At 45.3% G+C, this 15,069-nt stretch overlaps 1 protein-coding gene across 1 annotated transcript; it reads left to right on the top strand.

Annotated features, from left to right (window-relative positions):
* Window positions 1-2,577: 2,577 nt before the first annotated feature.
* LOC27206435 (E3 ubiquitin-protein ligase rnf146) lies at window positions 2,578-3,274 on the top strand. The gene has a single exon (XM_016174871.3). It carries the CDS (start codon window positions 2,727-2,729, stop codon window positions 3,033-3,035), a length of 309 nt encoding a protein of 102 aa, XP_016035889.1. The 5' UTR covers window positions 2,578-2,726; the 3' UTR covers window positions 3,036-3,274.
* Window positions 3,275-15,069: the final 11,795 nt, after the last annotated feature.

Genomic DNA, 15,069 nt, shown 5'->3' with positions numbered 1-15,069 from the left:
TCCGATAAGAGAAGCTTTGGGTTAAGACGCGGCCGAGATGAAAGTCGGGGAGGGGCATGAGTCCATCTGCTGCTTGTTTGCGCCCATCGTCACTTGATTGAAGGCCCAGAATGCAGAAGCGGGCAACAAATCAACGCCTGGACTGCTTTTTGCGCTTTGCAAACTGACCTACAGCAGCAGGAGCAGCAAATGCAGATTGCAGATACCAGTTCCCTGCCTCCAGTTTTATTGATGCAAATTGCATGCCCTGGGCCCTGTAATCAGTCCGCGTCCGAGGGCTCTGTGCGTGCAATTTGAGCGACAAGTCGATAGTCGCCAGCCGGGATGGAATTGGGTCACATTCGGTTGCGTGGAGCTCACTTAACCGCGATGATTGGCCAAATGGGAGAGGGCCAGTGGCGGCGCCACCTAGCGCCCACTGACTGCACTAAGTCGCTCAGATTGATTGACAGCCCCTTTTGGGATGAACGCCCTGGTCTGCTCCACTGTCCTTGCCATGTAACGAGCTTTAAATAGCTTCAATTACTGGCAGAGATTACATAATATACGGCTGGGGCTCGAAGCGAGTTCCTGCTCCTTCTTCTGCGGGTTCTCCCCCCTTTGAGGCTTTGAACTTAATACCGGCCGACGGACGGATGGACAGGGCTTGACGAACGACAACGGCACGCCAGGAGGTCATGTCACAAAAATATCCATTAACACATCATAAAAATTAAAAATGAAGAAACCATACGAGCGAGGCAATAAAACCGCAATGCCTGTAAAATAAAATATCTGTACAGTGGAATAAAAACGCCAAGGCATGCCAAGATAATCGCAGACGAGAGAGAAAAGTGAAACCGGTAATTATGCATTATGTATGCACGCCACCAACGCGGCGGATTAAAATGAGGAGCCGAGGAGCTGGGGACCAGGATAGCCAATGTGAGCTGGCCAGTGCCAGAGCCGGCTTACTGTCTGCCCACGCTAAGTAGGAAACACATTTTTGCGTCTCTGTGTTTTTGGCAATTTACGTGCCTTGGCGCGCGACCCGCAAACAAAAGACTCAAGCGACGAACCAGCAGTAACATAAATTTCACTTAATTGCAGAAGGCAAAAACCAGAATGCATTCAATCGATAAACAGAGTGCAGCAAATAAATGAGCTCGGCACGCTGGCAAAATGCTTAATACCGTGCCCTGGCCCTGCGAAAGTATGCAAAGCACATAAAATTAAGTAAAACAAAAGCTGACCAGAACATTTATCTCCACTTCGATTGCGCTTCCATTGAAATGCATGTGGAGCAGGGCAGTTCAACGTCTTCCGCCTGAAGATCGCCGCTTGCAAATTTGTCGCAAGATCGGGCAACCACTTCCCAGTAGCAGTTGCTCATTTTCATTGTGCCGAGGCTTATTTCTCACTCGCAGGCAATGACAGTGAATACTCGTACACTTGGAGAACCTGTATTCATCTGAAATTATATTCATTTTGAAGAATGCATTTTTTCTGAATCAAAAATATAAAGATCAAGGCTTTCTTGTAGTGCGATTTAAATGTTCTAATTTTGTAAATTTGTTTGAAATAATACAATTTTAACTTCTTTAAGTGTAACCTCGCACTCGAAACTTTTTACGTTGCTTTTTGGTCATTTTTTCCCCTTGCAAGTGTTAAAGTCAACAATCGTGAGAAAAGAATTTTATTGTTGTTTAGCCTGTGTGTGGTGGGGCTGCACTTTTTTTCGTGCCTTTTCAGTCTTTTTGTTTATTTTCATTTTACGGATACTGAAGGTCACACAGCCTTATGCTTTGATTGTCGACCGCGGCTGGGCCAACTTGAAACTCAAGTTGAATTCGGTTTTCGTATCTGTATCTTTTTGGCCGTTTTTCGACTGCATATGATGCCTGCCAGCCAGCCCATTCAGCCCAGTAAGCCCCAAAAGTTGGCTTTGTGGAGCTCGTGGAGCTTTATGTCTCTCTTTTTCTGGCTTTCTGGCTGCGGCTCATGTTAAATTGTCCGTTTCATGTTTCTGCTTAAATGTCAGTTGTAATTTGTTGTATTAACCCATACCACATGAATTATGTTTAGTTCGAATGTAATTGATTTGAATGCAATTTGAATGGCAACAACACGGCGACTCAGCAACAACAATGGCTATACGAGTAAGTATTAACAATAACAGCCACAGGAGCGTCGTCGGCAAGGCAAATTGAAAATTGCCCTCAACTCTGGCCGAGATTAAATGGAATTATGCAAAAGAGCTGCCTGGGAACGGGCTGCGGCGATCCGAACACGATCTCAATGAGAACTTCATCAAGAACTGGGTGCAGCTGGGATGAAGTGGTGAGGTGTTGCCTTTGCTAACAATGTTATCGATATATGTCGGCATTATGCCAGATTTCGCATCACGACCTCCTGCCAACTCATGCCGAAATTAATCAACTTTTTGGCTCTTTTCCATAGTTAAATATATGAAATTACCTTGTTCTATAAGATTGTTCAATAAATAACTTATTATTGTCAAATGTTGCCAGTTAAGTGTGGCCAAAATCGTTGAATCACAGCAAGCCAGACGATAATTGCAAAAGGTCTGGGAAACCTAAAAAAAATTAGTTTTTTACTAAACAGAGCGTTGTCTACATGTGTGTGTGCCCTTATATTTTGTATTCCACAACCTGTCAAACAATATAAGAGTGACACAAGTGCAGCCAGTACGCGAAATCCGCACTTGGAATTCCGATTTAGTGATCATGACTTCTTACCCGTGCATTTTCTGTTTAGATGAGCAGAAGTATCCGCACCTCATATCCTGCGGTCATTCCTTCTGCGCGGCATGCTTCAAGAAGTATTTGGAGCTGGGTCGGGATTCACGCTGTCCCCTCTGCAGACGCGACTTCAGAGCGGACATCCAGCCTCCTCCGTCCAATAATTCTGCAGAGGAACTCGAGTTCTTTCCCGGAACTGAAATGGACACGCTTGTGCTGACCCTTTCAGAACAGGAGTGCTGGTTCTTCGAACAGCTCTACCGGGATGTGGAATTGACGAGCAGGCGGGACTAGATTGTATCGTAACGAAGGCTTTGTGATATTGTTTGTCCTTATATATTTCTATATATATTTATATCACATCGTCAAACATTTTTGTCTGATCTTTCTTGGAAAATGCTTCGCAGAAGGATGATTGCTGTAATATATCACTGTATTTCAGTAAATGATGTAAGGGCTAAAAAGCAAAAACCAAAAATTATAAATTAAGTACACTTTACATCAAAACTTTTCAATAAAAGTTTGTACAAATTTAAATAAACGCACTTTCAAAACAGATTAATAATTGCTGGTATCGGTATGCCAAAATATGGCAAATAAAAGAAAACCATAAGAACCTGAGCTTTAAACCAGTCAAGTGCTTAGCCTGGCCAAAAGCACAGCCATGCCTGGCTATCGCCATCTCAGCCATTTCGGCGACTGCTCATCCATCTGCAAGTGCCGAGGCTGCTCCATCGATCAGCATTTGTATCTGCTGGTGCAGGCGCAACTTAATTAGACGCTTAGACTGGCTAATTGCCGCGCAGTCGGGCTGATAAATTGATAAGCCCGACCGCAGATGACCAGCTAACGATGGCCATTAGCCGAAGTGACAGCGGCAGTCGCGGCAGCCAAACGGGCGGCTGAAAAATGGTGCAAAAATGTTTATTAAATGTCCGTGCCTGACCGGCGGTCAGTGGAGCGGGCCTAGCCCAAGTCCGAGAAACCCCAAAAACTGCCCAACTCTGCTGGCTGCATTTGTTGCATTTGTTTGTTTGCCGTTGTCTTTTTTGGCGCTTTATCGCACGAATCATTTCTGGCTGGCCGTTTTGACAGCGTTTTGAGTCAACAACATGGCGCATTCAGCAGATACAAATCTAGGCGGCACATTATGCAACGGCCCGGCGATCGTGCAAATGCTAAGAGCCAAAAACTATCTCATGGATTTGCGCAATTTGTCATCCTGGAATCGGAATCTGAATCTGAATCGGAATCGAAATCAGGGACAAGAGCAGAGGGGAAACGATACGAATTTTGCCTGGGAGTGCGTGTGTGCGGGCGTGGCCGGCAAACAGTTTTATTGATAAGACATGCCAGGCGACTTCGATATGGCATTTAGTTGGCCAATTATTAATGCCCCTTGTCGCCGGGCTGCGTGTAATTTGTGGCAGTTGTTCGGGCTGCTGAGCTGCACTAACTGAAATGCGATACACTCCGGCGATTGCTCATTTATGAATGTCCGACGATGGCCGCGATGTGCGATCGTCAATCTTCGAACTTAGCCACGCTTACATGTGATTTAACAAGCTAACAAGCTCTGGCGCTGGCCTTATCGCCGATTAGCAGCTCTCGATAGGACAGCATAGCATAATTGTGGCCAGTTTGGTTTTGGCCACACTCTAGGACCAGGGTTCATTGAACGAATGGTCGGATTTCAACAGATCAACACAGCCGCATGCAGCAGGCAACGTGCCACATTTTCAGCATTTTTATTATCGCAAGTCATTTGTCAAATTGCTAAACTGACATTAAAGCCGCCTTTCCTGTGGGCTGATAAACCAATTTGACATTTTCAGCCGGTTGCGATGATCGATGGCTGCGCGAGATTCCCTCGATCCACCCAATTCCTTCCAACTGGGAGTGCAGGCTGGTGACATTTTTGCGCCAATTTCGGTCGCTGGGCCATCAGTTAAGAGTTAAGAGAGCCAACCAGCCAACAGGCATCAGCCATCAGACCTCAAGACCCTCAATTCGCATTTTTCGCTTTCAGTTTTTGCGGGCGAAAAGCCTCGTTTTTTTCGGGGGAGCTTTGTTTTGTTTGGAGTTTGCCGTTTGCATGCGTGGGAGTTGCACGAATTGTGTAGTTAAATAATGCTCCATGTTTGTCCTGCACGAGACCCGCGAAACACACAAAACGAAACGAAACCAAACCAAGTCAAACAAAACGGTTGCACTTAAAGAAATAGTTTGCAGTGCAAAAAAAGATTATTGATTATACAAATTTTAATTCTTTATAAATTCGACCAAGCAGTATTGAACTCACTTGTTTTTCAAATTTATTTTTTATTAATTTAGCTATTAAATGAAATGTTTTACGTTAATTTTTGCAGTGCCGACAAACAAGCAAAACGAAACTGGTTGGCCGAGAGCGCGGAAGCGCTGCTCAAATGGCAACTGGAGCAGCGTTTTGGGTGGCCGGACGGATCGGGATCGGGATTGGGTCCAAGACTGGGGTCTCGAGACCCGGTCCCCGCGTCGAGGAGTCGAGTCTGGAGTTGGAGTCCTACTCAACATAGTACCTGGCAGCCGTGCCGGCCTTGCATTTGATGTCGATGTTGCTGCCGCCGCGCCGCTTTGTTTAATTGATAGACGACGATGACTGCGACGACCCACGCGGTCGTCTGCGGAGCTGCGGATCCGCGGATCTGCTGCGGATTTGGCTTCCAGGCCAGGAGGAGCGAAACCGGCGGCACGCGATGTCTTGACTGCTGCGCTCTTTGGCGGCCGACCGCCGGTGGCAGGCAGCCCATCGAACTCAAACTGTGCGCATGCGCATGCAACAGAATGCGACGTCGCGGCGTTGACAGATTGATGCCCCCTAACTCAGTTAAGGCCCCCGCTTCATTATTCAAATTACTTGTGTGTTTGTGCGGAATTTATCAAAGTCCTCCCGCAGCCACAGATGCTGGTAAATTAAAAGAAAAACAAAAAATAGACTAGGAAAATGCAGGCTAAGGTTAGCATGTGGGCCAGTTGTATATGGCGTGTGTTCGCGTGGGCGTCAAATGCTGTTTTCCTGTGCTCGAAATAAAACTATTTGCAGGTCAGTTAAGATAGGTTCCGCCGTGTCCCTGTCCAACTTTCCTTTTGGCTAAGGGCAGCTCAGCATAAAGTGGGACACAAAATGTATCTGTAACTGCAACTTCAACTTCCATTTCGACTGTGACTCTGACTCGACTGGGTGCGGCATAAATTCTCATAAATCTATGGACCAAAAATCAGCCATATGTACATATGTAGATAGGTATATACATATGCTGGCTGGAGTAATTAAAGCAGTTTAACATGTCTGTGAGTTTGGCCAGTTTTTGGAGCTGTCACAACATCAACAAGCCTTCATTCATGCATGCTCTGCGACAGCCACAAGCCAGCCAGTTAGCAGAGGTCCGTCATTCAGTCAGTATGGCAGTCTGTCAGTCCGTCAGTCAGTCAGTCAGTCGGTGAGGCAGTCATTCAGTCAGCCAAAAACTTGCCATAAATCAACTCATTTGAAATGCATCAAAGGCAGCAATCAGAAACAGAAACAGTAACAGTTACAGACACAGAAACTGCCCAAAAGAAAAACGCAGTCAGTTGCACAAATATTTTTACACGTACCACCGATTTCCAATTGAAATCGAACATTCAACGGAAAGTGACAATGCGCGGGCGGGGCAACGCAAAACAAACAAAAAATAGTAAGTTTGCAAGAGACCAAGAAAACACGGCTCAACTGTCTTGGCTCAATCGTGTTGCACAATGTGTGAAAACAGGATCAGAGTCCTGCCTAAACATTTGTCAACCCAGCGGCGCTTATATAATCAACAATGCAGATTTTCGATTTTATTTCACTTTTTTATTTTACCAATTAAGCAGTTTGTCTGCTAGCCGGCAACAAGCATCAATCAAACGGTTTTTGGTTTTGGTTTTGCTTTTGGCCAGACTACTCAGACTTCTGTTGGAATCGCCCTCGGAATGCAGATTGTCTGTCGGTTGGCTTATGACAGGCTTCTGGCCATTTGGGGCGTGGCCATTATTAGCATCGCCGGCCAGTGCTTAATTGATTCGGCTGTTGGCCATGTTAATTGACAGCACGCACGGATGTAACATTGCGATAGTCGTCGACACAGGCTGACACAGGCCCAGTTAGTTGGCCAGTCAGTCAGTTGTCAGTCAGCTGGCCAGGCAGCCAAAGAGTGCTCCATGCGAAGGCTTATGCGATGGCTTGTGTCGTATAAGCCACAATGGCAAACTTGGTAAATTTCACTTATCAAGAGTGCAACAATTAACGGCCGCTGCACGAGCTATAAATATATATAAATGTCAGGACGTCTGGAGCCCTGGGATTCGTGAGTGGCCTGACCCACATGCAATTGGCAACTGCCAGCAATTTGCCACCTAAGCGAGAATTATGATCGCCAGCATTTTCCGGGCCAGATAAGGCGGCACAACTAATGCGCAAATCCAGCTGTCACTGCCTGAATTCGAATAGGTATACGAATCTGAATCCGAATCCGAAGCCGAATCGGAAACTTCTCACCGGGCTCCCCACACAAAAGTCAACAGCCAGCAGAGCGGTTTCGTTATAATTTCTATTATTTTCCCTTTTGGCATAATTGCAGACAATTTACTTAACGATCAATAGCGTCAAACGGCAGGCAGCCTGGCTGGCAGGCAGCGAGCCGACAACAGACATCGGAAAATTTATTAGCTCCCGCAGCTTCAGCTTCAGTACAGCTATAGCATCGAATCTTGGCCATGTGTTGGCCTTTTGGCAACACACACATATCTATCCCCTCACATATATACCCAATCTAAACCATATCCGCGTGAGAGCCAAGCGCTCTTCGTGCCCGGTTTTCTATCCTTGAGCCTCGGCTAATGCGACTGGCATTTTTCTTGGCTTTGTGTGCTTTCTGTTGCCATAAAACATTTATTTAAAATGGAGCAGCAGCGTTTCTCCACCGCCAGGCCATGATGTTTGGGCCAACAGATGAACGCTGTTCATATTTTAATTACGCGGCTTTATCACGTCAATGCAGGGTGGCTGCTCCAGTTACGGTCCATTCTGAAGGCCCAGCGGATGCAAGGCGATTAATCTCCGGTTTATGGCACCGATACGGAAGTCCACTTGTGGGGTATTCAAATTTATATAGACTCTAAACTAAATTCTGCATTCAAATCATATTCATAACGTTTTTATCGACTTTGGATTTCGGTATGCGCATATTTGATGACTCTCTAATTGGCTAATCAGGTCATTTAACAAGCCAAACGGCTATGTCACTTGACCCATAAAGTTTTATTATTTTTCTTTTTGGCCAAAAATAAATTCAAGCGTTTTCATTATTGATCGGTGATTTGGGGTAATTAACATACGACCCCTGACCACAATTGTGCGTATATTTTTGTCTGCAATCAGCCAAAACGCCAAGGTGGAAACCCCCTGTTAACCCTGTGTTTGAGCCCTCGTAATTCGGCCTAATCTTGCCCGGAGAGATAGCCATACCATATCCAGTCGTTGATTGACGATAATGTTGTCTAAATGCACATTTAACAAAGAGAGAAAAAGTGTGGCTAGTTATAAGTTATAAGTATTTACCTGTCAATGGCCCCAAAGTGTGAGAACAGAGCTGGCTTTCCATAATGCCACAACATAACGCACATTTCGGTATCGTAACGAATGAGCAATAAATTTCTAAATTTTCGCCAATAAACAAACGTAATGATCATGTTGAAGATGCTGATCGGTTCGGTTTGGCTCTCTGTTGGACACCCACTGCCCCGGCTGATTATGTTCGTCTGGCCAATGTCTGTATAGGATGGGATGATGGGATACACATCGGAATGGGTAAGGGGACCGAGGCTTTTGGGGTTTTGGGGCCTTAGCTTTTTGGAAGGAAATCACCGACGATCTTCGGCGATCGGTGGTCGGCGAAATGTTGTTTATGTGCTGCTGATTATGAGCGGGCGTCGCTGATGGTCGCCGGGGTCTTTGTTTCTGTGTTTTTGATGTTTCAACAACGTCGAACTCCGGGGTCAACGCGGCAACGACGCATCGTAAATCATTCATAGAGGGAGCAGTTGGTTATCCCGACTCGGGGCTATGGACTATGGGCCTCCCCTCCGTGAAAATTTGTTGCTGTGCCTGCTCACAACAAATTGATTTTAGTCACGATACTGTCAATTAGCTGGCCATGGGTCAGCCAGCTAGGTGTTGAAGCCTCCTGACCCGGCTCTCAGCCATCTGCCCCTCCACAGAAATCGGAAAAAAAGAGATCCTCCTCCATCGTTTAGGCGCGATTAAGGCCCCAAAGTTATTGTTATAGTTGCCCGCCAGGGCTGCCAGCTACTTTATTAAATCAAACTCCGCACATGATTATTATCACGTGAGCCGGAATGACCATGGCCCTGGTTTATGGCCACAATTTGCCGGCCTTTCGCCTGCCCCGGTCGCGATCTAATTGAGTGATTTCTGGAATGCCAAATGGGAAAATAAGGAAAGCCTTATTAACTTTTTACCCCATGGTATGTTTATTTGCTTAGTGCTATCCACGCTGGGGGCGAATCGCTGGCATAGCTGGGCGATAATTAAAGACTTCGTAGAGTAGTCCCCGTCGCAGTTGCAGTTGGAGTTGCAGTTGCAGTCCAAATCCGATCTCCTTTTCGGGGCAGGCGTACCTGTTAGGAGATACTTTGAACCTGTTGTACAGTTAGAGTTACAATTTGCAACGGCCCAAGCGAGACGGAGTCGCTGTTGTATCGATGGCGATGCACTTGAAAATCGTGATTTCACCTTTTGTACCAAACTACCAAAAGAGCCAGCCCAAACAGCCAGCCAGCAGCAAAAGCAACAACTGCAGCCACACAAAGGCTTCTAAATGGCAAAGTAAACTGATTTACAATCAAAGGCAACGAAGCGCGCAAAGAGCTGCAATGAAGTCTCGGTTTGAGCCGGGCTCAGTTCGATTCGCTGGCCAAGAGTCCTCAGAGTCGCAGTTGCAGTACCGTTGCCATCAGCAGTGCAGAATCAATTGAAGTAATTACGAAATGAAGGCACGAACTAATAAACTTGGTCGTCCCCGGTCGGCAGCCTTAACAAGCTCAAATGCTGGGCCTAATCCCCTGAAAGCCACCTTCTGGAATCGAAGGAGGCAAAAGCCAGTGCTATTTTTTTTTTTTTTTTGGCTTTTGCAGACGACGCCACCGCGCCCAAAACTCGCAGTCAAACTCTCAATTTACAGTTAGTTTAAATTAATTAAACGAAATGCACTTAATTAGAAGACAATTCCGATTCCCATTCCGGCAATGGCAATGCCAAGCCGCTCTCATCGACCGTTGGCCGCACGGCAAGTGCATGACTTTTGCTGTGCTGCCTAACCCCGAAATCCGAAATCCGAAAATCGAAATCAGGCCAAAACCCAACTGAACCGAAATCTTGGCTACAACGGACAGCTACAAATTTGCGAGGGCTTCGCTTTCGGACAGGCGCAATCGATCGCACGTCAGAAACTGGGGCCAGGCATCCGCAGAAATATGGCTTTTCATTTAAGCCGGGTCAAGACGCCCCAAACGCTGACCCCTCCCCAAATGAAAATGAAAACTGAATCAAAAGTAACCAGAAAACAAAAAAATAATCAAATTTCATGTGCGACAGGCGCGGCACAGCGAAGTTTTATTTACCCTTTACGTTGTAATAACACTATTACCACTATTATTTTGTGCCGTTGTTAAATTATACCATTATCTAAATAGCTTAATTTAGACGCTGATTGAAACTATTTTTGAATTATTTATAAAATCGCTTACAATAATATCATTTTGAAAGTTTATCTACACAACTTATGACGAATGGGGATGCAACTAAAAAAACATTAAATACAAGATAAAATAAAATGAAATGATAAATATCATTATCACTTTATTTAATCCATATAACATTTGTAATCATGATCCAAAAGTTATGGTACTTTTTAACAGGGCATAAAATGAATTGGAAGGGCACCTTATGGGAGGGCATCGGGCATTGGGCATTGGGCACTGGGGGCGACAGAGGTACAGATTTGGTGGCGGGGCTGGCATCAGTCAATTTGTTTGCCCGATTTCTGTTTCTATTATTACCCTTTGTGCCAGTTGCCGTTGTTGTCTGTTGTCTGCTGAGTTTGGCGATGAGTCGCCCTAATCGAGGCGCAGAGATCAAAAACGAGAAAGAAAACGTGGCCGGAGATGCGCCACACCCGCATCGCGCTCCAAACTGAGGATCGGACGAATGGAAATTAAATCTATTGTCTGTGCATTGGGTCAAGTGCTGGCTGAGACGCTGGCAGAGATGCCGGACTTTATGGACGGGGCGCGTGCTCAGAGCTTAGCTATTTTCACACCGATTTTTATGGGGGGTCTTACTCGTAAAAAGTTTGCAAAAACTGTATATTAAGGAATGGAATTCAACCAAAATATTATGGCCTTCGCAGATGGGGATTCATTTCCTGAATAGTCTGCCAGGTTCTTTCGAGTCGATGATCCATTTGTGATATTGGCCCATTGTCAAACACTTTTGCTCCAGCCTTGCCCCTAATTTAATCAGTAATTGAACCGAACTCAACCCCAAAATACGATTATAATTTGCTCCATCTAATGTCGGTTCGAGTTGGTCATCAAGTCGGAAAGCCGCAGTAAAATCCCCCAGCGAAATGAGACTCTCGCCCTTGCCAACGCCCACCGAAATGGGTGAAAGCCGATCGAAAACGTGCACCGATTTTGACACTGGGTAATGGGTAATAGTGGACCCTCGCATTTGGATTTGGATTGGGATTGGGACTGCAGTCAGTCAGTTTCTTGTGCTCTCTGCTCTCGAAACGGCGCCCCGAAAATCGTTTTCAATTAAAGTCGCAACCGAATGGAGCAAAACGTGCTGGCGATCAAATTAAATGCGCCAAAAATTTTTTGATTATTTGTACAGTTGTTGAGTTAGAAGGAAAGTCGCGCGGAGTAATCAACCCCATCATCACCTTTTGTGGCTTTTTACTCCGTGTGCCAGCGCGGTAAGTAGGTTGTGTTGACCGGTGGCCAGTGAAGCTAGCGAATTCAGCAAATCCTCCATGGCCAGCGGTCGATCTGACCCACAGAGTGCCGCACATCCAGTCCCAAGTGTTGACTGCATTTGGCCGCGAGACTCGACTTCAAGTTGCATGCCACACGAGATGAAAGCCAGCCGAGCGAGTGCCAAAGTAATTAGTCTGATGGCGAATAATTTGGGCAGGCTTGCGGTTCCGCATTGGCCGTTTATTAGGCCTACGATAGACCCCCATGGACCCCCGAAACATTCGGTTATTCAGTTACTCAGCCGAGAAATGCCAAACGAAACGAAAAGAAGAGATTCAAAAATGCACTTCAAACTGCCCCATCACGCTGCCGCCGCGCCATCAAAGCAACTATCTGGGTACGCGTAATAATAAATAAGCCGAAAATAAATCTAACAAAATGTTATAGCGATGCGATGTCGACGCCATCAATCAGTTGGCAAGGCCAAAGGCGTTTTACAGTTTCACCAAATGAAATCGGCTATAAATAGGCGAAGAGTCAAGTGAATGAGCCACAAAATGAGCGCCCAAGAGAATCAATATGGTATAGTTGGTGGCAAAGGAAACCCCCGAAGTTTGATTACCCTTTCTTCATATACTATTGCTTATTATTCTTCATGGCTAAGTTAATATGTATACCCGAACGTGTGTATACTTTTGAGACCCCACTGGCAGATCGTTTTCCTCGCTGTCCGTAGTTGTCGGAATTGCTATTTACAATTAAATTTGTTGTCGGCATTTCGGCCTGGCCGAACCTTGATTGCCACACCAGGCCAAGATGGATGGACGATCTGATCCCATCCCAACCCATATTCCATATTCCAACCCAGAGCTGGTGTTCAACGTGAAGTCGAAGTAATTAAAAGCAAAGCACAAAGCAAGCACGAGCCGGGAACTGCAAAACTTTAATTGAACACCTCAAAATGATGCGCACGTAACGCAGCTTAACGACTCCAATGAGGCCGTAAAAACAATGCCAATACCCCATGTCCTCGCGATGCCAGCGATGTTGGCCAAATGAGGGCAGATGCTGGCCAAGAGAGACGGCCGAGAGATGCAGCATGCAATGCCGCCTTAACACGCCCCACATCAAGTGGCCCGAAGTTTGCACAAGAAATTAAACGGGGAGTGGGGCCGAAATCAAGTCTCTCCCATGTCCGAGTATCAGTTGTGCATCTACTTGCCCTTAAGTAAAGTAAAGTATCTTGTTGCAACTTCATTTCGTTGCATGGCCCCCAAATATTTTCGCTTCGTTTTCGCCTTTTTCTTTTTTTCCCCGTCGAATACCCTTGAAAAGGGTATAAGCAGATTTTTAGATACTATATGAAACTATAGTGGCAGATTATTTAAAACTATACGGATCCATAAATACATTAATTATATTCAAAATTTGTAAAAATTTAACCATTTGTTAATATGTCATATATGTAAAATGACTTGAATATTTTTTTACAACTGATAACAAGTATATGCCTATCTCGTTGTGTCAAAATCTTGGATGCAGTTTCCCCCCTTGGGTTTGCAGTGGCAACCACAGCAGCAACAAAAACAACAAGAGCAGCCGCAACATGCATGTTGCATATTTTGGCCTGGCCTTGTTGTTGCTGCTGCAGTTGTTAATACCGGGGATGTGGATGGGGATCCAGCCCCGCCCTGCGCTCCTTTTCGTTGTGGGATCGATGCTCGACTGAAATTATTTTCTCTCCCTCGTGCATGTTTCGTTTTTGGGTTTGTTTTGTTTTTGGGTTTTTTGGTTTTTGGTTTTGGGTGTTTTTATGTTCTTATAATGCGACTTATCAGATTTTTGCGAAGCTGACAATGGCCGAAAAGTGGCCAGTGGACCGGGCTCCAGGATCCCCATCTCCATCTCCATTTCCAGCCGATGGCAATGGCCGTGAAGGTGAGTGACAGGGGGAGGCTTTTGCGGTTTTAATGCGTGCGCTGCTGCTGCTTGTTGTATTAAATTTTCTTTTCGTTTTTTAAGGGCCCCTCTCCGGCCACGCGACTGGATATTTAATACGGTTTTATTTTCTTGTTTTTTCCACTTTGTGCTTTGCCTCTCGGTTCGATTTTGTTTTGAGATGATTTTCAATAAAATTAAATTGAAAATAAAAATAAAATAAAATTTTATGTTATTATTATTTTGACGCTGCCTCGGCGAAATTGTGGCCCTCGCAGGAAGATTGTGGTCGCGCGATAAGCGGACAAAAATGCATTCAACGCAGGGATTTCGATCTTAATGGCCCACGTGGTTGAACATGCGTATTCGGATGGGAATTTATTTTATGTCTTTATTGGCATTAACATAAGATATTTTCTTTTATTGTTCGTTGAATATATTTTATTGCCCTGATTCTTACGTTTTCTTAATTGCAAGACTATTTGAGATATTCATATGTTTTCGAAACACAGGATTGAATAGGTTGGAACATTCAAAATACTCGGTATCTAAGACTTATTTCCAAACAACATCATTTTCCCACCAAGAATTCCCGTCCCCTGTTTTTATTACAGATCTCGCGATCTTCCGCAAACCCGTTGGCTTATTTTGTTGTTTTGCACTTGTCAAATATTTGCAAATCGCTTTGACATCTGGTTCGACAACTTGTTATCGTCTGCGGGCTGCCCGGCTCGACTTGGCCCGACTTAGCCCGGCTCACACATATTTCGTTTTTAATAAATTGTACCACAATTTGATATGGCCACGCCCCGCCTCCACCGCCCCCTTCGGCGGCCACCCATTTCCGAGTCCAGATTCGTTGGGTCCCCACTTCGCTTTGGCCACAAGTGGCCACAGCTGTCAGGCAGAAAATGGCATAAAGTCTTTGATTAGGCGTGGAAAAATATTGTCCGAAAGCATTTTAATCGTTTTGATTAAAAGGCACCACGCCTAATTAGTTGGAAACTGTCTGCCATTGGTTTACGAGTGTGTGTTTTACAGGAACCGGTTCGTCCGTGCAGATGGAAAACCTTTTCGTCAATTGTTGGCCAGCCAATTTAGCAAATAATTCATAGGAACACAAATCGCGATAGGCCCTGCCATTGTGGCTGCGATTGCGGCTGCAGTTGTGACTTGCGGACTGCCACAAATTGTTGGCCAATTGTTGTGCTGGCCAAAAACAAATACGAGCTCTAAATGCTTTTTGCTTCGACGCGACACGCCCATTGTTTGTAAATAACTTTTCGTTGTGCATTTTGTTCTAATTAATTTTTTCATCTGTTCAGTTTCG

The sequence above is a fragment of the Drosophila simulans genome, chromosome 3R (genome assembly GCF_016746395.2).
Source record: "Drosophila simulans strain w501 chromosome 3R, Prin_Dsim_3.1, whole genome shotgun sequence".
Lineage (NCBI taxonomy): Eukaryota > Metazoa > Arthropoda > Insecta > Diptera > Drosophilidae > Drosophila > Drosophila simulans.
This window is presented reverse-complemented; position numbering and strand designations above follow the sequence as displayed.